The 23,357-nt window shown below is 45.6% G+C and overlaps 1 protein-coding gene across 1 annotated transcript in view; it reads right to left on the bottom strand.

Annotated features, from left to right (window-relative positions):
* SLC6A11 (solute carrier family 6 member 11) overlaps window positions 1-23,357 on the bottom strand; it is a 133,744-nt gene that overhangs the window by 59,728 nt on the left and 50,659 nt on the right. Inside the window, exon 6 of the mRNA XM_007075526.3 lies at window positions 11,177-11,311. Coding sequence (XP_007075588.2) covers window positions 11,177-11,311 — 135 coding nt within the window. The remainder of the gene's footprint in view (window positions 1-11,176; window positions 11,312-23,357) is intronic.

Genomic DNA, 23,357 nt, shown 5'->3' with positions numbered 1-23,357 from the left:
AGATAACAGAATTCAGAGCCTCTATAATATCGTATCCATAATATTTAACTACAACCCACAGTATTCAATCAAAAACTAACAGATATGCACAGAAACAGGAAAATATGATCCATGAACTGGGGAAAAAAGATGTTAGAATAAACATACGCAAAGAATTAAAGCAAAACACATTTAAGAACAATTCCAGGAAGTTACATAATCCAGGATTCCTTTTTCAAAGCTCCCTCGGTCTGTTGGGTGAGGAAGGAGATCGTGGTAAGGGGCAGGGAGCCCATCTTGGAGGCTCTTAGCTCACAGGAGGCTGGTCTGTACCTCATTTGTTTAAGCTGCACTTATATTAGCATGTTGAACCCTGGTAGATTCTCTCAAAGTGGGGTACAAATTAGGGTAGATGAATCAAGAAAGAACAAGCAAATGAAACAAAGAATGAATGAATGTCAACATTGGGAACCAGGTGAGCAAGGAGTGTTCCAAAGTGGAGTTGAAGGGTTTCCTTGTCATAGGAGGGGCCAATCAGAAACTGACCAGGTTACTACAGAGGAGATTCCTGCACTGGGTGGGGACTAAACCCACCTGACCCTGAGATTCTAGGATTCTTGCAAGGTAGTCATGCAGGTCTGGGATGCTCAAAGACACCAGAGCCAGAATTGCTAGCCCAGGTCTGCAGAGTAAGAGCGAGGCCAGAAAAATCAGATATGACAAAGGGTTTCAGCATTGCATCCTTTAGTTGCCCAAGTCAGACTCACCTGGGTTCAAGGGCTATCTCTGTAAGCACAAGGCAAGTAGTTTAACCTCTTGGAGTCTGAGTCACCTCATCTGAAAAACCTTTAGGACATAGGTTTTAAAACTCTCATGACCCATAGGAGAGAGCCTTTCATATGGTAATAGGACCATAGGTCCTGTCTTACAGGTCATAAAAATTTAAGGTACTTATACATAGCATTTAGTGCCTGGGTCTAGAAAATAATAATTATCAATAACTATTTGCTGATTGAGTGAATAGGATAAATTAAATGACAAGTTTGTGAAGTGTAATACCTGTCATAAAATCAGCCATCAAGAAACGATAACTAATGGGATGCCTGGGTGGCTCAGTCAGTTGAGTGTCTGACTTTTTTTTTTTTTAACATTTATTTATTTTTGAGAGACAGAGGCAGAGCATGGGGTGGGGGGTGGAAAGGGGGGGGGGAGAGAGAGAGAGAGAGAGAGAGAGAGAGAGGGAGAGAGAGGGAGAGAGAGATACAGAATCCGAAGCAGGCTCTAGGCTCTGAGCTGTTTGTTAGCACAGAGCCTGATGCGGGGCTCGGAACTCACGAACTGTGAGACCATGACCTGAGCTGAAGTCGGAGGCTCAACCAACTGTGCCACCCAGGTACCCCGAGTGTCTGACTCTTGATTGCTGCTCAGGTCATGATCTCACAGGGTGTGAGTTCGAGCCCCACACCAGGCTCTGAGCTGATGGTGCAGAACCTGTTTGGGATTCTCTGTCTCCCTCTCTGTCTGCTCCTCCCCTGTTTGCTCACTCTCTCTCTCTCTCTCTCTCAAAAATAAACAAACATTAGAAAAAGAAACAATAACTAGTATCACTACTCATATGTGTACCCAAGCAGCTCTTCAACCGCTGAGACTGCAGATTAATAAGGGGCTACTGAAACAGCTGAGAACTAAAATTCACAACACTTCCCCCTGAGTAAGCCTATGGCTGAAAGAATTTAATGAGGAACCCCAGCGACGCACAGAATCTCAGTGGAATATACAGGAATTCTGATTCCACAGACCAGCAACTCTTGAGGAATTTCAAGCAGTCAAGAAAGAAGAAATGCTCACTACCTTCCTTTCAGTGTGTGTGTTAGATCAGTAATGTTTCTCTAATTCTGGAGGCATTCACCCCGTGACGGGAAGCATACCTGGGTCAGGTGAACTCCAACCCTAATACCCCCTCCTTCACTACTGTTAACACTGACCTAATTATGTGTGTCTCCCAAGAGACTATCGTCTCCTTGAAGACAAGAATCATGCATCATCTGATTCTGCATCCGCAGTACCTGGTGCTGAGTAGACAACAGATGAATGCTGGTAGAACAGTGACCCTAGCCCCAAACCAAATATACCAAAAGGAACCTTGGTTGATTTTCAGTCCCAGGGAGTAGCCCTCGTGTCCAGGGAGGTTTGCAATATTTTCAAAAACATATCCAGTGTCTACAAGTCAGTATCATTATTTCCATTTCAGTTGGGAAGTCCAGCAGTAAAGACACTCATGTTTCCTTGGGTCCCTGTCTGGAGCCAAAGTACATTGCCACCAGGTGGCAGCGATTCCATGGGCGTGTCCACAAGGTTCATGAGGTGAGGTTTTAAATGAGGATCTTGTTTTCCCTGATTTGTCCTTATGGGGTGAGGGCAGGTGGAGGAGATTTCCAGCGTTCTGAGGTGCTCACTCTTTGGGCATCCTTCTACCCCACCTCCAGGACTTGGGGCACCTTAGCTGCCAGCTCCAGTTCCCTCCATAGAAGAGGCTGACTTGGGGAATGTGTGCACACCCTGGGAAAGCAGACCCCGCGATTTGGATCCGTGACAGGCCTTTCTGTTCTTGCCCTGAAAACACACACTCGAAACACAATGAAGAGTGAGAGTGGCAGGAATCTGGGGCAGGGAAAATGTGATTTCCTGAAAGCGGCCCTCCATTCCCCAAAGACTAAAAAGACAGAAAATAAAAATTTGGGGGGGAAAAAATGGAGTGGAAGCACTTCACACTTCGGAGAGAACACAGGGCTGACAGTGAAGGCAAATAGGTGTTTAGAAAGTTATAAGAGACCACGGAATGCAAATTGCCAGAGGACAAAGAAGGCGAGCCGTGTTGCTTCAAGTTCTTGATGAGAAACTTAATTTACTGGATTCACAATGAAGGCACTCGGTTCTGAGTTCAAAGCCTCCCTCTAGGCCTGTGGAGCTCTGACTCATCCTGCCCAGAGCCCAGTGACATGGAGGCAAATGAAGAACATCACTGGTGTCCCTGGAGCCCTACTGCATGCCAGACCCTGGGCTGGGCACTGAAAATGAGAAATAGAAGTGCTTTTGCATTCACATGCAAACCTGCTCCACAACTGCTATGTGTGGTGGATATTCTAACCCCAACAGACAGGTGAGAACCCTGAGCTCTGAGAGGTAAAGGGACAGCCTGAAGGCCACCAAGCTGGTCAATGGCAACAGAGTGACTCAAATTTCCTTTCCTAGATACCAGATTCCAATGCACTAAAAATCCTGTCTCTGGAGAGCTTACCCACAACTGCAGTCCATGCTAGGTCATCGTAACAGACGCATAGGCTCCTCCTGAAACTGTCCGTCCTTCCTTTTTCCCTTCCTTCAATTCCTTCCTTCAATTCCTTCCTTCAATTCCTTCCTTCAATTCCTTCCTTCAATTCCTTCCTTCAATTCCTTCCTTCCTTCCTTCCTTCCTTCCTTCCTTCCTTCCTTCCTTCCTTCCTTCCCCCCTCTCTTCCTGCCTGCCTGCCTAAAAGTATTTACTGAGCTCTTAATGTTGGCAGGCTCTGTTTCCAGGGGCAGGACATCTAACAGTGAATGCAACAGATCAATCCTCTGCCCTCCTGGAGCTAACATTCTAGTGAGTGGAGTATGGTGACACAAAATGAAAGGTGTCTTAGATGTTGGCAAGTGTCATGGCGAAAACCAAAGCTGGGGCGGGGTGGGTGGGTGTGTAGACAGGATGTGCAGGGTGGAGAGCATGATTTTATACAAGGTGGTCAGGAAGCCTTCACGGAGACTACAACAGTAGGGCACACAGCCCTTTAGACCTTAAAATAACTTCCATGGCTCTCTCTCTGGACTTCACAGTTACCCTGTGAGGAAGGTGTTCTTGGCTCCCAGGCTCCCTACAACTGAGTTCTCTTTACATGCTTTTTGGAGTTCTCCTGCCTCACTGGCTGGGGAGATAGAAGGAGGGGGCCGCTGTGAATGCATCTGCCTGTCCAGATCAAGACTTAATTAGTCTTCATGCAGAATGCCACACAAGCCCAGAGGGCTCAGGAGCACCCCTCAAAAGGATTTTTCCCTTAAGGCCCTGGGAGCTGGGGTCCAGAGCGTTGCATCAGTCAGGAACCTGTGCCCCTTTAGAAACATAAATGACACAGCACACATGCATGTCTGAACCCCTTATAAGCAGCAGGGAAGGGGGGCTGGAGCCTGGGTCTGGAATTAATGGAGATCCTGGATCACGGAGAGGCCCCACCTTGCTGTCACTCCAACCAGGATATGGGATCCAGGAAGCAAGAGTTTCCTATGGGGTAGAAGGCACCCCCCTGAGGTGGGTTCCTCAGGTGGGTCATTGCCTGTCCTCCTTCTGCTGACCTGTATAGGCAAGCCCTCCCACCCCAGGCCCCCAACTTTACCAAATTCCAAACATGGCTTCAGGGAGGTAAAGCTGTGATGATAACATGTGAGCCCCATAGCTATTCCTGGAGCACTGGGACAGGGCTGGCTTTTCCAGCTGCAGGAGAGAGAAGGCAAGCTGGGGGTTCCATTTAGCACCCAGAGCATCAGCTATCAGCCCTCCTGTGAAGTCCCCACCCACGTAAGCCCCCAGGAAGCAAAAGACGGAGAGTGATGGCATGGATGCAGCCCCTTTAGATCTGCCCTAATATGTAGAAGGCAGGAGTTATTCACAGGCTTTGGCACAAGGACCATCACCAAGAACAAGGTGCACATTCTTCTCAACAGACCAAAGGAAGGATGCAAAGCTCCGATCTCCTCCAACCCTCTTCCTTCTTCCAGGGAGGGAAGCCCACCCAGTCACAGAGTGCTCTTACTCATTTATATACTGACTGCCTGGCAGAGGTAGGCATGCTATAAATATCCGTGGGATAAGATATGGAACAGCTTTGCTGGGCTCTGGTGACAGGTGAGGGGTACACAGGACAGTCGCGATCCCTTTCCTCATGGAGTTGGCAGCCTGGGGAGGACTCCCAGTAAGGGCTTATTTCACTCCCTGGTGGCCCCCAGTCCCTCTGAGACCACGCCCACACTCTGGGAATGGCTGGAGCAGTGCAGGGACCCAGTGAGTCTCTGAGGCTGGAGGTCTGAATGTGTCCAGCAGCCTCCCCTCTGACCAGCCCAACTCCTCGGCCCACCACCCCCATCACCTATCCTTCCCATCACACATATCCTTCCCTTGTGTCTCTTGTCTCACACACAAGAGACACTCTGATAGGTCCAGCATCAACCTTTTAGTCCCTCGTAGCTGCGGGAAGCCTGACCACTGCAACTTCTAGATCACCCCAAAGAAACAAGGGTGTTCACACTCGTAGACAAGCCAAGCGGCCAGGCCTTTCTGGGAGTCTTTCTTCCTGGTGCGTTCTGAAGCACAAATGGGAAACTAAGTCAGGTTCATTAGTCACAACAAGGACTTGATAAAAGGAGAAAACCACCAAGAGGCTGAGCCATTTTCTGATCTCCTGATTAAGTATTTCTGGCTGACAGCTCTCCTGACCTACTTTCTCTACTTCTGAGAGCCATGCCTCAGTTGTCTTGAGCGGGACCATGTGGCTACCTGAAGTCCTAACGCTACTTCAGGATGATTCTCCAGCCCCAGCCATGTCCCAAACCTCAGCACACCTGTCTTCACCCTGTACTATTTTTGCCAAGTCCATGTTCATTCTAGTATTTATTTGATAGCTGCTTGTAAATTAACCTTGCTCCTTACCTCATTCATGTATGTAAATGTGTAGCATGTGTGTGTGTGTGTGTGTGTGTGTGTGTGTGTGTGTGTGTGTAAAGTGTATATAGATACAGCTTCACTCCAGCAATAACTATGAAGTCACGGTTCTGATACAGTTGATGGATGTCCCAGGTTTTTTTTTTTTTTTCTAATGCACATTAAAATATGTAACTGCAAAAAGAAAAAACATTCCTCCACTAACTGGGTCATTGCACTTCACCTTCACAGCCATCTGATGGGGCAGGCGACTACAACCTGTGACCCTCATTCTAGGGAAGAGATGACCAGGTCCCAGAGAGGGAGGAGCCTTGCTAGAGGCCACACGAACTGTAACGGGAGAGCAGGATTTCCAGCCTGGGCCTTCCCGATGGTTCATGGCCCGGGGTGTGCACAAATGGGAACACTTAAAACTTCTCGGTGTGGATCTGTCATTTTCTTCTTTAGATCTTACCTTCATTCAGAGCCCAGAAACCCTGGGCTCTAAGTCCTAATTGGGCCACTGAGCTGCTGTGTGGCCACAGACAAGTAGCTCAGCCTCTCTGACCTGGATCTATCTACTGAGTGGACATTCTAGCTGGGGTACTGTGATTCTACTGACCCACGCACAGGCTGCCTTCTTCCCTCAGCACGCCGAGACGAATCTGTGTGATGTGCTAGCCTCCAAAGTTCGAGGAGTTATCAAGACCCCTCCACAGATTCCAGGTTACTATACACCCCAACACCAGCCCTTCAGCCCCCGGAGCAGACAGAAAGCAGGCTCAGGGCTACCCCCACCTCTCTTCTCAGCCATGTTGGGCCCTTCCCGCAACACACTCCAGCTTCCAAAGACACCAGTTACATGGAATTTTGTTTACCCTTCCTTCTTGCGGTCACTATCCTTACCTCTATCCCAATTAACTATCTCTGTTCCTTTTGGTGGGCATGCTCACACAAGGAGAATCAAAAAACATTACAACTCACTGATCTGGTGAGCTGGAGGTTTTTAAATTTTTGGCTAAAGCAACAGAATCTTTCTTCAAAAATCTCAAAATAGCTTTGGCTCTTACAGTCATTCAGCAAACATTTATTGAGCACCTATTATGTCCCACGCACTGAGCTAGCTAGGGATTGGAGATACAATGGTGGGAAAAACAGATACAGACCTTGCTTCCAAGCTGTCTTCTCTGGGAGGAACTTTGTATCCACCCTCTCTTAAGCACTCCCCTTGCAACTCCATCCTTGGCCTCTTTGGGTCTTGTTGCCATTTAATGGACTGCATATTTTATTTTTTATTCTGTTCACTGCTTTCTTCTTTGACTGGCATATAAACTTCTTGGGGAAGGGATCATTATTTTGTTCAATGTCCACTGCTATATATCCCTGATACCTATAATAATCTCTGATACAGAACAGGCACTTAGTAAATATCTGTCAAGCAAATGAATGGACATTAAACAAATCACACATGTAATACATACATACATGTATATACATATATAAATATTTCCCTGCAAACATGGTAAGCGCTTTGGAAAATAAGTGTGAAATACTAGGGGGTACATGGTTAGCAGTTGGGAAAGACTTGCCTGAAAAAGTGATGTTTAAACTGAGTCCTAAAGGATGAGTGGATGTTGGGCAAGGTACAGAAGGAGGGTCTGGGGAGGAAAGAGGGAGCATTCTTAGCAGAGAAGTAACATGTGCAAAGGTCCTGAGGCAGAAAGAAGGCCAGTATCTGGCATGAACTGAGAGAGGGGGAGAAATGATGGGGATGCAGCAAGGAGACAGCTCAAGGAAGCCCTTGGAGGCCCTACCAAAGACCACAGGGAACCCCAGAAAGGATTTAAGCCAAGAGATGCCTGTCAGATTTAGATTTCAAAAAGATCACTCTGCTGCTGAATGAGAGTGGCCCACAGGACCAAGGGGTTAAGGGACATTTCTGGAAGACCAGTTAGGAGGCTACTGTCAAGGGGGAGATGGTGGTGTCTGGACCAGGCTGGTGGCAGCCGAGGCAGAGAGCAACATGGGTAGAGTGAGGGAGTCAAGCAGAGATCAGAGGCCAACAAGTCTCCCCTTAGAGGCATTTGAGGGTTCTGCAGCTCAAAATTAGCACTTTTTTCTAGAATAGCCCAAATAGTAAATATTTTACGTTTTGCCAGTGTGCGGCAAAGAGTTACCACAGCAGACCTGATGTTCCTATCCCAAAGGGCCTGCTGGCAGGATTGGCTCTTGGCTGTTATCTGGGAACTTAGCTAAGATATTCCCCTGGTACTAAGTCACACCGTCATTTTGTATGCCAGGGGCACTGAATTCTGCTGTGCCAGCTTGCCTGGACTATTTGTACAAGCAATGTAACTTACGGTGAGTACCTGCTTTCTTCCTGGAGACCGTGTGATCGATCACGTGGCCACAAAGTACCTGCGCACTTAATAAAACTTCCCCATTAAAAACCCAAGTCCTGACCAATCTCCTCTGGGGAGAAATACTGCCCACATGCTGCTGCATTTTGATGCTGCAAGAAGGAACACGTTCTGTGTGGCTCCTCCTGGCAGGTGACTGTGGGAAGCCTATGCATGGATTCCTCCCGACTTGATGTGATGTGTCTTTTTCTCTCGCTGATGTGGACATAAGCTGTATTAAAGAGTATGACTGCTCTGAGTCCTCTGAGCCCCTCTAGTGAGTCATTCAATGTGGTAGGGGGCGGGGCATAGGGGTCATATGGTTTCTGTCTCAGCTACTCATCTCTGCCTCTGAGTTATGCCTTTGAGCAGCCAAACAATATGGGGAAAAATAAGCAACAAGGCTGTGTTCCAATAAGACTTTATTTACAAAAATGGGCAGAGGGCTGAAGGTGGCCTGTAAGTCTATCAGTCAACCCATGTTCATGGGAAATGCAGGCATCTCAGAATCTACTTTGAACCTGCTGAATGAAATCAACCTTTTCTTGCCTTCATGGGAAAATGAAGGCCCAGAAGGAGAAAAAGAGAAGGAACCTGTCCAAGGTCACTTAGGATCAGCAGCAGAGCCCGAGGAAAGCCAGGTCCTGACTGCTGGCCCAATGTTCGTACCACGACTCCAAGTGGCCATTCCTCAGAACAGCCTTGCAAGTGAGTGCTGGCCTGGGAGCCGAAGCCTGAGAAGAAGAGAGATGGCAAGAAACTGGGATGATGAGGCAGACAGTGTGAATGGTGAACACCTGGCTTCACCTCTGTTCTGTGTGTGGGTATGTGTGTTTGTGGTACATGTGTATATGTGTAGATAGGGCTCTACGGTCGTAAGTGTTGGCTGGCTTTTCCCAAACTTTTCTGATCATCAGAATCTCCTCGGCAGCTTCCTAATTATATAAATAGGCAGGTGCCATCACATACCCCCAAAACTGCATTCTTAACATGTTCCAAGGTGTTCTGATGATCAGTTAGGTTTGGAAAATGTGGGTGATGCCCAGGATCTCCTTCCTGACAGACCCTGAGGAACAGGATAAGGAAACCTGTGAGCAGAGGAAAGAACACGAAATCTGTACTGGGTCAAGAATTTGTGGATCTGACAAAAAGGCACAGACCAGTGATTCTGGAAATACGTTTTCCAAAACTCACTCTCCAACTGAGCCTTTGCCATCGGAGGTTGGAGTTGGTGAGGCCAACAGTCAGGAGCTAATTTCCTTCTTCCTAGGGATTCTGCCTGCAACTCAGGATGCTGCGTCAGGTGCCCGGTGGTGCCCCGAGCCTCAGGGGCCCTTCACGGCACAGCAAACTGAGAAGAAACGAGCACACGTTGCCACTTCACCATGGACCTTAATCAGTGTAATGAGCTACACCTGAGCTGCAATAACTCGCCCTCCATAAACCTTTCCACCCACGTTCTCCTAACGGGGTGGCTGGAAGCTACAGACTGCAGACTCGGAGTTTCCTGCAGTCTCATCTACTATGAATGCAGATTCTACATTCTAATGCATGATGTATCTATGTTCATTTTAATAGAAATATGGGTGCCTCTATGATCATCACGGCATTATTTACAATAGCCAAATTATAAAAGCAGCCCAAGTGTCCACTGATTGACAAATGGATAAAGAAAATATGGTACACAGATACAACGGAATACTATTCAGTCACAAAGAAGAATGCAATCTTGCCATTTGCAACAACATGGATGGACCTGGGGGTATTATTTAAGTGAAATAAGTCAGAGAAAGACAAATACTGTATGATTTTGCTTATATGTTGAATCCAAAAAAAATTAACAAAACAGAACAGAAACAGACTCCAAGATACAGAGAACAATCTAGTGGTTGCTGGGATGGGGGTAGGCAAAATAGCAGAAGGGGATTAAAAGGTACAAACTTCCAGTTATAAAATAAATAAGTCAGAGGGATACAACGTACACTACATGGAATATAGTTGATAATATATAACAACTGTGTACGCTGACAGATGGTAGCTAGATTTACCAGGGTGATCACTTTGCAATGTATAAAAATGCCAGAATCACTATGTTGTACAGCTGAAACTAATATAACATTGTATATCAACTATACTTCAATTAAACAAACATGGATGTCTCCTCAGCCATCAGATGTCTTTGAGCACATTATCTGACACCCTGGATTTACCTGATGGCCTTTAAGAAACACTGATACCTGGGAACCACCCCCAGAAAATTTAATTTAATTGGTCTGGGCTACACTCTGGGAATTGGGATTTTTCAAAAGGTCCCAGGAGCTTCTAACAAGTAGTGAGGTTGAGCATTTCTGGGCCTGCAAGATGTCTGTTTTCACCTCTTGTCTAACATACACCTGGGAACACCATCACTGCCCACTTAGAGAAGCTTAGGTATAAACAGTCACTATCCAAGATTCAGCACAACCAACGCCTTACCGGACACAACTAAGAGGTGAGCCAGTTTTCACCAATTATTTTCTTTCTGCAAGCTGCACCCACAAGGAAAATCAATCACCAACAAAGACCCAGTTGGTCTCACTGAGATGCATGGCTGGGAGATCTGTGATCTTAGGCAGGAGGAAAAACTTTCTGTTTACACTTACCTCTAACAAATTTAGCATTTCTTCAATTATGAATATAGACAACAAACCGCAGAACTGTCAGCAGTAGAAATCCCAGATACTTTCATATCACAGTATAGATATCTCCACACATCATTTATGCTCACCATGACTTTGAAACCATAAAAATCATAGGACCTGTTGCTGGATCTTGCTCTTTAATGTATTGATAAACAAGCACATATATTATTACATGCCACAAATTTGTCTTTTGTTGATGTTTTGATGGTTGTATTTCAATATATTGGATTTCCTAGGCATTTAATTTATGCATGGAAAATGATTATTGTGAGAAGGGGTCCATGGACTTCTACATGCTCAGCCAGCTGCTAAGCCCCTGTGGCTGGCAGCAGAGGCTGGCAGAGGGCGTCCCAGTGGTGACAGGCAACTGGACACGAAGCAAGCAACTTTACCTGTGGGTCGGAGAGCCGGGAGAGGTCAGGATACAGGTAGAACTTGATGCCTTCGGAGGCCCCGGGCAAGGTGACCCCTCGGATCAGGAGGATCAGAAGCATGATATAGGGAAATGTTGCAGTGACGTATACAACCTGCCCAGGGGAGGAGAGGAAAGAATCAAGAAGGGGTGATGGTGGTGGGCAATGTGGCAGGGCCCTAACTTCTGGCCAGGAGCAGAGGACTTTCCAGTGTAGAACCCCAACGTGGCTTCTTCTCCCACCTCATTTCTCACCACTGTCCACTCAGGGGCCTGGCCTTTCAGTGAGTATCTCGTGAATGCCTACAATGATGCTTGAGACCGGTGCTTATCAATCATTTGTGACCACAACCCACAAAAGGAAATACATATGATATCAAAATCCCATACATATTGAGCTGAAACAGGACGTCCCACATGATACTCACTCTTACATGTGTGATGCACTCAATATTTTCTATCATATTCTATTTCATGTTTTCATAAGGCTGGTCATGACCCTCTAAATTTACGTCATGATTCACCAATGGGCCATGACCCACATTTTTTAAAAAGACTGCTCTTAATGATAATCAAGTTTTCACAGCCAAGGATAGAATAGAAAGATGCAGGGGAGGGGCACCTGGGTGGCCCAATCGGTTGAGTGTCTGACTCTTGACTTTGACTCAGGTCGTGATCTCAGGGTTTGGGAGATCAAGCCCCACCTTGGGCTCTGTGCTGACAGTGTGGAGCCTGCTTGGGATTCCCTCTCTATCTCTCTCCCTGCCCCTCCCCTGCTCACATGCCCTCTCTAAATAAATAAATAAATACATACATACATACATACATACATACATACTGAGAAGAGAAGAGAAGAGAAGAGAAGAGAAGAGAAGAGAAGAGAAGAGAAGAGAAGAGAAGAGTAGAGTAAAGTGCAGGGAAATGGGGGAGGGAAGCTATTTGGGGCAAGAAAGACCCAGTGTTTGCCTGGGATCATTTCTGCTCGGTGTGCCTGGAGGCCAGTGATTGGAACCAGCAAACTGAGCAGCCCTTTTTAGCCCACAGATTCTGTACAAGAAACAGAATCTTCCCTGGGTTTCCTCACACAAGCACTGCTTATAAGCAAATAGCAACACCCTCAAGACTCTATCCTGTCCTTGGGCCACAACCTCTCCTTGAGGTCCATGCAGGACTTGGTGTCTCCTCCTCCAGGTCTGATTTTTCCTCCTTTGTCACATCTCTTCTGTAATCACTTCGTTGTGCCCTCTCGGTGGGGCCTGCCTGTTCCATCTGTTTACATCAGCAACTTGTCAACATTTGGGGGCCATGGATGTCTCTGAGAATCTGAGGACAGCTACAGACTCTCCTCTCTTCCCCCAAAGGTGCACAGACACAGATATGTGTACCAGCTTTTGGATGGTTCAGAGACTCAGACTTCCCTGCTAAAGTACTTGTGCTGTGTGACATACAATCTTAATTCTTCTAGTTGAAACCCTTCCCAGCTCAGGGTTTCTTTTACCAGTGGTCTAGTCCCTCACTCAGTTTTTGCATTCATTCATTCACTCACTCATCCACCTACTTACTCACTCACTCACCAAAAATACTCCTATGCACCAAGCGCTGAGCTAGACTCTGGAATATGCAAATAAGTCTCGAAATGGAAGTTTCTGCCTCAAGAGGCCCCGCTCTGGTAGAAAAGACAGACATGTAGGTAAGTAGATAATTAATGCATTATGTAATCAGCGGAATATAAAGGATGGAGGACCAAAGAGTAGCTAATTACAGAGGCAGTCAGGGAGGGCTTCTCCAAGGAGGTGATCCAGGTATTGGACCATAAAGGAGTTCAGGACATGGGAAACGGGGACAGAGGGAAGAAGAGAATAAAATCTTACTAAATGCCAGCCACTTTACACATGACAATGGAAATAGTTACATTTATGTAACTTGAATTTTTTTATTTTCATATAAATTAACATCTTCGAAAAACTGAAATAGAGATGCTATTTATGGCAGGACACCCAGTGATCCTTGTGTTAACTGGGCTATTACTTCATTGAAGAATGGTCATATACGCATTAGAGGGACTAAAGGGGACAGGAACATTGCAAAGCAGTAACAAAAAAAGGTATTGCTTCTTTGCACTTAACCTTCAAACAAAAAAGTAAGAGTCCATACTTTACATAAATGCAAATGTAAGTCATTCAGTTGGTGACAAAGCAGGGATTTAAACCCAGTCCTCAAAAACAAGAAATAAGAACCAGCAGAGGGTGGTGTCATTGGGTCCTGGAGCTCACATCTGGAGGACTGGGTTGTTTCATCCAGACACTGTCCTTGGCCCACAGTGCTGGCAGCATCCTCAGCCTACTCACAGCCCTGCCCCAGCCAGTTAAGCATCCTGTTTCCAAACCAACAGTCAGCTCTACTGACATATCAGTTATTTCAAACAACCTCTTGCTGTAACATACACTGTAATCCGGGTGAATGCAAGTCAGATGTATAAGAATCAGAGCCAACAGCTGATACTAATAGTCAAAAATGAAAGGCCAGCAGTCAATAGGGTTGACGGTTCCTGCCCAGACAGCTCATCGTGGTATAAAAGCTCCCATTTCTCTTAGCCTTACGGATGCAATCTTGCGTGGATCTTCAGCATTTCATATAAATTCTTGAGTATCTTCCTTCAAAATGAACCCCCACACCGTGGTCAACTGGCTTATGTCTGTGAAAAGACAGGAGGAAGCTACAATCTATTGCTTTTAATTGCATAATTTCCACTTTTGTCTCTGTAGTATGGCAGAAGATTAATTATCCAGAATGCCCAGGCCCCAAAGGATGACATATCTATCTTAACCCCCAATGCTCACAAAATGTAAGGAAAAGAATGTTATCCTATAAAATAGAACAAGTGAAAATCATAGGACTTTATCTTTACTCTGTGGGACCACCTTAACTTGTTGGTTATACTCCACCTGGCCCTTTTTTTTTTTTTTTTTTTTTTGATAGAGCAAGAGAGTGCACACACAAGCAAGCAAGGTAGAGGGGCAGAGGGAGAGACAGAATCTTAGGCTGAGCATGAAGCCTGATGTGGTGCTGGATCCTAGGACCCTGGGATCATGACCTGAGTCAAAATCAGGAGACGAGTTGGATACTCAACCAACTGAGCACCCAGGCGCCCCTCCACCTGGTCTGTTTTTGAGTGAACATTAAGGGGTCACTTATAACCTGGCCAAATGCACCCTCACTATGCCCTCAGCAGCATACATAGCAGACTACTCCTCAATGACCACAGTAGTATGATTTATTAAATAGATAACAATTATTTTGAAGTAATTCCATTGTTTAAAGTTCTAAATGCATGTTCTGCTTCTACATTACATTGAGGAGAACTACCCTCCCTCCACTGGTATCCACACCTTCATTTTTACGTTTTTTAAAATAAAACCATAAGGGAAATAAAATATTCAGATGAACTGCTCAAAGACCACAGTACAGACAATGACTTAGGCTGCCAAAACGAAACCACTGGCTGGCAGGCATTAGCTAGAAAAATCCCTTTGTGAGCTGAGGTTTGAGAGCCTCAAGTCAGGGAACAAAAGGTGGTTTAGGGGCATCATTATGTAATGGACACAAGTGGAGAGTGGTATGAAAGTTGAAAATGCAATGCTGAGGACAGCCTGTATCTGACACTGGTCCTGGTTCTCTTAACAGCCCCCTTCTGATTTGTTTCTGCCCTCAGTTATACCAGCCATTGGGATATCATCTTTGATTTTTCCTGAGAACAGCTGTAGATTGTCCATACAATACAGATCTTGTCATTAAGAAATTGTACATAAATGGTATTTACCCTGCCCTATCCCTGCTGTGTTCATGGCAGACATCACTAATCGATCACAATACTCTGTGCAGCTAAGCATGGACACAGCCTCAGAACCCTCCACAGTACTCCAGGCAGCTCCATAATCAGCTGGGAAGAAACCCACTATCTTCTACCCTTGATCTAGCCCACTTTTCATTTATGCCTTCATAGTCTCCTGCAGGTCCTTAGTCCCTGTGCCCAGAGTGGTAAGCCCCAGATCTCATGCTTAAGGAAAGACCTGCTGAATGTGCATACCTGAATGGGATTCCTGGGGTCATAACACCCAAAGGAGCAGTGTGAAACAGGAAAAGGAAGCTAGAGAGACAGGCTGGAAGGTTCTTTGTGAATGGATTCGGCCTTTGGGTGCCGACAGTGGAGTTGCAGCTGGGTCCCCAAGGATAAGCAGGAATGGGAGAGGCTGAGTCAGGCAGGGAAGATGTGGAACTAGCCAACAATGTAGAAGTGGGCTGAGAATACTGTCCCCTGGGTTGTCCTCCAGGTGTTCAAGCTGGAGTCTGCCTCCCCTCTTTCCTGAGCTGTGTCCCCATCAATCAGTGGTATTAAGACCCACCAACTTGATCTCCAACTATATTCTGAAATTACACCCCCTCTTCAGCCCCACCACCAAAGCCTTTCATTATCTTTCTTCTCAGTCATGCACCAGCCCCACTCTGTCCACACTGCAGGCAAGTTTCAAAACTATGAATTCAGCATGTGTCTTCCTGCTTCTCTGAATCTGCCCTCCCCAACCACACATTGAAGGCCGTGGGATATAGCGCAAAGGATTAGGCTTTGAGTCAGATGACCCTGCATTCAAATCTTGGGCTTCCCTGGCTTGCTGTGTGACTTGATCAGTCTCTATCCTTCCCCCAACTACTTTGTCCTCTGCTGTACCAGGTTCCTCACCCTTGGAAAGCGTGCCAGGCTCCTTCAAGGCCTCCTTATCTTTTTGTGCCTTCTTCTATTTGTACTATCCAGCCCCAGGTGTTCCTCCTGGGTGTGTTTGAATCCCCACAAGGCTGAGGACTCCTCAAAGTCACGGACCCTGCCATCCAGGTGTGATACCATTGTCCTACCTACTTTATACATCAGGCAGCTGAAGCCCAGAATGGTGTTTCTGAAGTACTATAAGCCCCCACTCACCCTTATCCATGGGGGATATGTTCCAAGATCCAGACAGGTAGGACTGAACCTTATATATACTATGTTTTTTCCTGTATGTACATACCTATGATAAAATTTAATTAATAAATTAGTCACAGTAAGAGATTAAACACATTAACGAACATTAAGAATAAACTAGAACAATGATAACAATATACTGCAATAAAAGTTAAGTGAATGTGGTCTCTCTCTCCCAAAATACCTCACTGTACTATACTTATCCCTCTTGTGATGCTGTGAGATGATAACGTGCCTGTGTGAAGAGAAGCAAGGTGAATGACCTAGACTACTGTGACATAGCATTAGGCTACTACTGACCTTCTGACATCAGGAGGAGGATCATCTGCTTCCAGGGAGGAACTGAAACCGCAGAGATCAAAACCATGAATAAGGGGCAGGGGGCCGGACTACTGTACCTCAGTCTCAGCTCAGGATCCACCCTCTAAACCTATAAGCCATGCCATCTGCCCACCTGTTACGGAGAGCTGGAGTGCCACTTCCTCCCTGACTCCCTCCCCCACCAGACACACATCCCTGTCACTCCAGTGCTCTCTGGTCCCCTCTAGCTGCTCTCCACCCGCTGTTTTATCACCTTGTAAGTGTAAGATTTCTAAAACATAAGCTCCTTGAGGAAAGGGAGTTTTGTCTTTTACTTTCCCTGCTGTGTCCACAGTGCCCAGGACAGCACAAGGTACATAAAACAAGCTCAATAAACATTTGGTGGATGGATGAACAAATAAGCAGGCTGAGGTCTGGGACCCCAAGGTTAGACTGCAGGGTTTCACAACACTACCGTGTGCTTCCTCTGTAGGAAACGCTGGGTCCGCATAAAATGGGATTCAGAAAATCGAATCGGATTTTCAGAGGAGTGTTTATAAATAAGGAAGTAAGAGATCTGGCTTTAAAAGATCAGTTCAGATGCAGAGGTCAAGGAAGTGCAGGTACAAGGTACTTTGCAGCAAAGTTCAGCATGGCTTTCAAGATGCCCAAGGCTACAGGAGTCTCTGGAAGAGCCAAGCAGGGCTTGGGCATTTAGCTAAAATATGCAGTGTTTGGTGATGGGCATAAAAGTCACTGACAAGGTACCATCAAGTCTGGCTGGTAGCTCAGACCCAGAGAGTTGTTGGGTGTGGGGGAAGGAGGGTCTAATCTGTCAGACCTCAGAGGCCCCTGAAGTGAGGCTCCTGCCCCAAGCACATCCCCCTTGGTTAAGGAAGAGGTTTTGTTTTGTTTTTTACTATTGTTTAATTTCCTTTCAGCAGGTCAAGTCCTCTTGAATATAAAGGTTAGCACACTTGGTGGTAATTATACTGTATCCTGTTTTAATTGACTCTAATTGCTCATTTGCATTCCAATACTGGAATTGTGGAGCATTTTCCTCCTACTTCCAGGACACAGCTATTTATTTCATAGCAGGGAGACTGTCTGATCATTGAGAACATGACAAAAGTTGCAGAAAGGCTGCCCCTCCCTAAGTTTTCCAGGATAATGGGGTCAATTGGAAAGTTGAGCCTTGTTCAAAAGGCTTTGGGAAAGCAGGCTGGTGTGGGGGCAAAGACATAGAACCACAGGGTCAGAAGATCCAATATAATAAGTGGCTTGAGCAAGTTCCATTGCCTCTCTGGGCTGGCACTTTACCATCCACAAGAGGCAGGGATGAACTAATCCAAGCTTCAATCATCTTTATACCATTTTCTCAATTTTTTTTTGCCATATATATGTATACTTTTGTATTATTTACTTAATATTTTCTATAATTCAATATTCTCTCTTATGTTCAATAAATATATGTAATGGAAAAACTGAATTACCCCCATAAACAGAAAACCATTATCTCTAATGACAAATATAGAAGGTGAATGCAAAAATAAATGCAATGAAAACAAAGCATGATTAAATTATAGCCAAAGGCTCAGTCAGAGTCTGGGCTATGTTCTCTCTCTGTTCAAAACCAAGAGTAGCAAGTGTCAAGGAGGTGCTAAAAGATGAAGCAGTTAACTGTACCTTTTGCCTTAAGCAACATGGAAAGGGAATATTATCTCATTATGTAATCGGATGTTCTTTAATCCAGGTTCATGTATCACTAAAATCATCCTGTGGACTGCCAGTAGAAAAAAACACTTCCCATATTTGTGGGATAGATCACATGGATGATCGCTGGGGTCCTGCCCAGCAACCACAATGTTTTCTAGAACAGTCCAGGATTAACCACAACCCTTTCAAAGGACCAGGATTTGTAGAGCTATCCAAGGTCCTGACTCTAATTTAGGCTGAACCTTCTGAGAGCCAGCTACCCAGGGCCTTGGAAGATGCTGTTGGTAATTGAGGCACCACCGGGTGCCAAAGATGTGTCGTATACTATCTCTGACTGATCTTCATGCCAGTAGAATAGGTTCTGGCCCCATTTTGTAGACAAAAACAAACAAACAAACAAACAAAAACAAAAACACTTGAGGATTAAAGAAAGAAGTGGATTGTGCCAGGTCACAGAACTGTAAGTAATCAGAAGTCAGCTCTCTCTACCATACAAGCTGTGCTCCATGCCATAAACCTGGCCAGACATGCCTTCCTATTTTCAACTCCTGTTTCTCCCTCTGTCTGTCCTTAACTTCAAAGGTCCAGTTTTCTTGACTTTTGCCAGCAACTCATCGTAGCCTACCACCCCAGTGTGGGAAACATTGTATTAGTCTAGCCTTCCCCCCACCCCTTCCATTCTAGCTGGGCTTGCCTCTGTGTGTAGGGTACATATGCCCATTACATATGATTGCAATCCTTAGAGAATCAACGTTTTCAATATCAACAGATTTTCCCCAGTGCTGGTTTTTGAGGGAAAACTACCTGAATCCCTAGGTAGGGACACCATAGCAGGCACCAAATAGTCTGGTATGATCTCCCAGAGGATGTTACTGATCTCTCAAAACAAGGTTCTAGGAGAATGTGGATCTGAAGGAGGGATGTCACCATGAACACATCTGGCCTCTTCACCCTTTTTAGAGACATTATTCTTAGACCATTCTAACAGAAATAGGAAATGAAGAAAAAAACATTCTGTTCTAGCAATCAAATTCTAAATAGGTGGATGGAGCCACGTTTTCACAAGAGTATAGCAAAGATATTCACTATTCAAGGAGATAACAGCATTTCAGCAATGCAGAAATATTTCCTTGGGAAGCTGAAGTTATAATTTTTATGCAGTGATTTGTGGTGTATCTTTATCTATGAAAGTTAGTCCATGTGTGGAGCCTAAAATCACCAGCCAGCCTTGGGACCCATGTTTCAGGGTACTGTCCTAGATCTGGGTTGAGAGGGACAGGGTTAGAACTGGAGGCAGCAAGCAGGGTGGGATGAGCTAGCTCTAGTCCTCATTTTACCATAGTGGCAGAGAACATGGGCCCCCTTTCAAGATTCGCATTCCCTTTTTCTGCAGTAACAAAACTCCTATTTTTGACTGGATCCATGGCTGTCTAGAATAAAGGCAACATTTCCCAGACCCCCTTGGCAGCTAGGTGTGGCCATGTGACTACACTATGTACAAATTCCAGATTGTATCTTTAAAGGGAAGAACTGTATCCTATTCTTCTCCTCTTGCCCATCCCACAGGCTGGAATGAAGACCAAGTTGTGAGAAATCTTAGACCATGGAAATGAGGGCAACCATTCTAACAGAAATAGGAAATGAAGAAAAACATGGCAACAGAACAGAAACAGCCTGGGTCCCCAACAGCAGGCAGCTTATACCTGGACTGTTATGGTAGAGAGAAATACACGTTCTTTCCACTACTGCTCTTTGAGGTCTCCGTTGTAAGAAGTCCAACATGTAACCTAAATATCTAACCACGGATTGCCTCCGTGATCTTGGATAGGCCCTGTCCTGCTCTAAGTCTGTATCATTTTTTCTTAAATGAAGGCACTAGCCCAAATGATCCACCTTATTCCTTTCTACTCAGAATGAAAAGAAGATTCCAAGGATGACCTGAGAATCCTGAAGGTAGACTCTTCAGAGCCACCATCCTTCCACACCTGGAATCAACCAGGAATGGCAACAGATACAGTCAGGAAGTCTTCAGAAAGGTCCAGTCCGTAAAATTAAAAGAGCACTTAAAACAGACCTGTCAAAGAGATCACCATTTCTAACAAACCACTGTTTTAACCTTCTCTGTCACAGTTTAGAATGAGCCTGACAGGGTGAGTAGCCAAATTTGGTGTGGATCCCATCATCAAGTAGAAAGGTGCATACATGGGTTAGAAGGTCTCTGAGGTCTTCCTGAGCCCCTGTCCTCTTCATGTGTGAAATGAGGATAACACTTATTTCAAAGGTTGATGTGAGAATTTGAGATCACCATGCAAGGCAACTGCCACACAGACACTGCTCAATAATTGGAAAAACTGTGACTGCCTTTGCATCACTAGGTCAATAAGCAATGTCCCTCCAGCCCAGTGAGTGAGTAGCTTTGGCCAGTAGAAATCAACATATCTGGGGGTTCAAGAATGTAAACAAAGAGGCTGGAGTCATCTCTGTCTCGGCGGTAAGGGTGGGGGGGAGGGCAGGAGAGTGGCTCTTGAAAACCCTTATGGGATCCTCTCATTAACAATGGGAGTGAAGAGCATTGTTGGGGCAGCAGAAAGCAGAAGGCTGGTGTAAAGAGGTAGTAAATCATTGGCTGGGACAATCTAGGTGAAGAGGACCAGAGATAAGAAAAACATCAGAACAGAAGGGAAGTGCACATAGCCACTGTGAGGGGGTGCAGCAGCCAGACTCTGAAATGAAGGCTAGAGAGAGGTAGGAATAAGCCGAAGTGGCCATTATGGGTGAGAATCCTCTGGAGTCCTGACTCCAGCCAACAGCTATGGCCACTGAAGGGGGCAGGGTGCAAACAGTTCTTAGATGTAATAGGAGAAATTATACCAGGATAAAACCCCCTAAGACCAAGTTCCAAATTAAAAGAATAGAAGGGACTGAAAGGCTGCAGTGAAGGGAAGGATGGGTCCCAGCTGTGTCATCACAGGGACAAAGCTTGCCCTGTGAAAGGGGGGAGCCAGACTTTCAGGGGAAGCCAAGGACAATAAGCATTGCCAACCCTCATAAGGCTTCAGGAACCCAGTAAGAAAGGAGCCTGGGGGCTCCCCATTGAGGGGTATGTTGCTGTTGGGGGATCAGGTACAGTTTATGGGGGGAAATTTGCTAAGACTTCTCAGATTCTGACCCAAAAATGCCACTGCCAGCCCTCATAGGTTATGAAGGAAAGATTAGATCAATAAGGCATCTTCAGGGGTTGGGGCATGGTGAGCACAGAACCAAACATCTTAGGAATGGTGTTACTCTTTCTTCTTGTTAATGGTTGGGGCCATAAAGATCATCTACACCCATGGACTAGTCCAACTTGGAGATCCCATGGTTTTATTATTTACCAATCAGGGGTATGCTGGTTGGAACAGAGGGATTAAGAGGGAAAAGTGCTCTGTTCAGGAAAAATGGAAAATCAGGAGATCCCTAATAATGACAGGACTAACACTTATTGCTGGTTCTACATGCTTCCTTCTTATGTTATCCAGTTCTATAAGATAAAAACCATTATCATTTCCCCTTTCACAGAAGTGGAAAGCGAGACGCCCAGAATCTGAGTATTTAGCCCATGGTTAAACAGAAAAAACAGGATTCAAGCTCAGATCTGTCTGGCTCCAAAACCAGCACTCAACCGCTACACAGCCCCATAGTGAATTCAAGTGGACTTACAATCCAACCAGCTTCATCTCACACATTTCCCTGTGGTCCCCGAACAAACCCTGCACTTTCATGGGTGTAAGCCTTTGCTTTTGTCATTCTCTTCACCTGGAAGGTCCTTTCCCCCTTTTCTAGTTAACAAAATCTTGCCAACCTTCAAGACTGGTCAATTACCATGTCTTTCAGGAATCAGCATTAGGCTACAGGATGAAATCCTCCTTCCTTAGCCTACAGCACATGGGGGCAGTATAGGGGGATCAACCTTGACAGCAGAATAACCAAGCTCAAATCCTGCCTCTGGAACTTTCTGTGTACATGACCTACTTTTGGCAAGTCATTGTCTTTCTAGGTCTTGATATTTTCTTCTATAAAATGGGGATAATCATACAGCCAATTAACTCAATCCCTTTGAGCCTTGGGCTCTTAACTCTATGGAATATGGATAACAGTTCCTACCTTTTATGGTTAAGGGTGAGAATTAAATGAACCAATGCCTACACAATACCAGGCACAGAAACTTCACACATTGGCTCATAGCAAACAGCCTCCCAGCCTTCTTTCACTTAGCTCTGATACCATTCTACCTTCTCGTACACCTGCCTCTCCTTCTAAAGTGGGATTCACTGAAGGGCAAGCGCCTTATTCATCTTTGCAGGCTCTGAATGCTTTTCACAAAGGCCTACACAGACTAAATAGTGGGTGAATGAACACATTATGACCTCAATAACCCAGAAAGAACAAATGGAACAAAACAGGATATAATCCCATGTGTCTGCAACAGGCCTTAAATGTAAACAGTTCTCACTTTGAGCCTCTCCATCTGAGGATTAAGAGCTTTCTAATTCAATTCACCAGCCATTTATTGAGCCCACTGTGTGTCAGGCCCTCTGCTGTTTTTGGAAAGCATGCTGATGAATGAGTCGGACCCCTGCCTATAAGGGCATACAAGCCAGCCCTAGACATGGACAGCCATAATGGTGGACCCATTCAGTAGTAGCAGCGGGAGCTCAGGAACACATCACTCTGATGAGGGAGCAGGCAGCTCAGGTGGCAGTGGTGTAGCTAGAGAGCTCTTCATGGGCCTGGGCTGCGAAGGGAGACAGACTGTCCCTATTGCTCTAAAGAGTCCTGATCTAGAATGTACTGTGTGAATACATTCCTCAGAGCAAGAAAGAACTGTCAGGACATGGAGCACGTGGGGTGCTTCAGCCTGGGACCATCATCTCCAGGGAAAGAAACCAGCTTTGCATGGTAGTAGAAAAGCTGGGGGCCCAGAGGTGACAAGGTACTTAAATAGCAACCATGCTCATTAAGACGGTTGAGCCCGATTCAAATCTTTGTCCACGGGATATCTAAAAATCACTGGATGGGGGAGTCTAGTGTTTAAGCCTATTTCATGGTGAATTAAGATTAACTAGAGAGGCAATGCTATTGATTTTTACAT

Source organism: Panthera tigris, chromosome A2 (assembly GCF_018350195.1).
Source record: "Panthera tigris isolate Pti1 chromosome A2, P.tigris_Pti1_mat1.1, whole genome shotgun sequence".
Lineage (NCBI taxonomy): Eukaryota > Metazoa > Chordata > Mammalia > Carnivora > Felidae > Panthera > Panthera tigris.
This window is presented reverse-complemented; position numbering and strand designations above follow the sequence as displayed.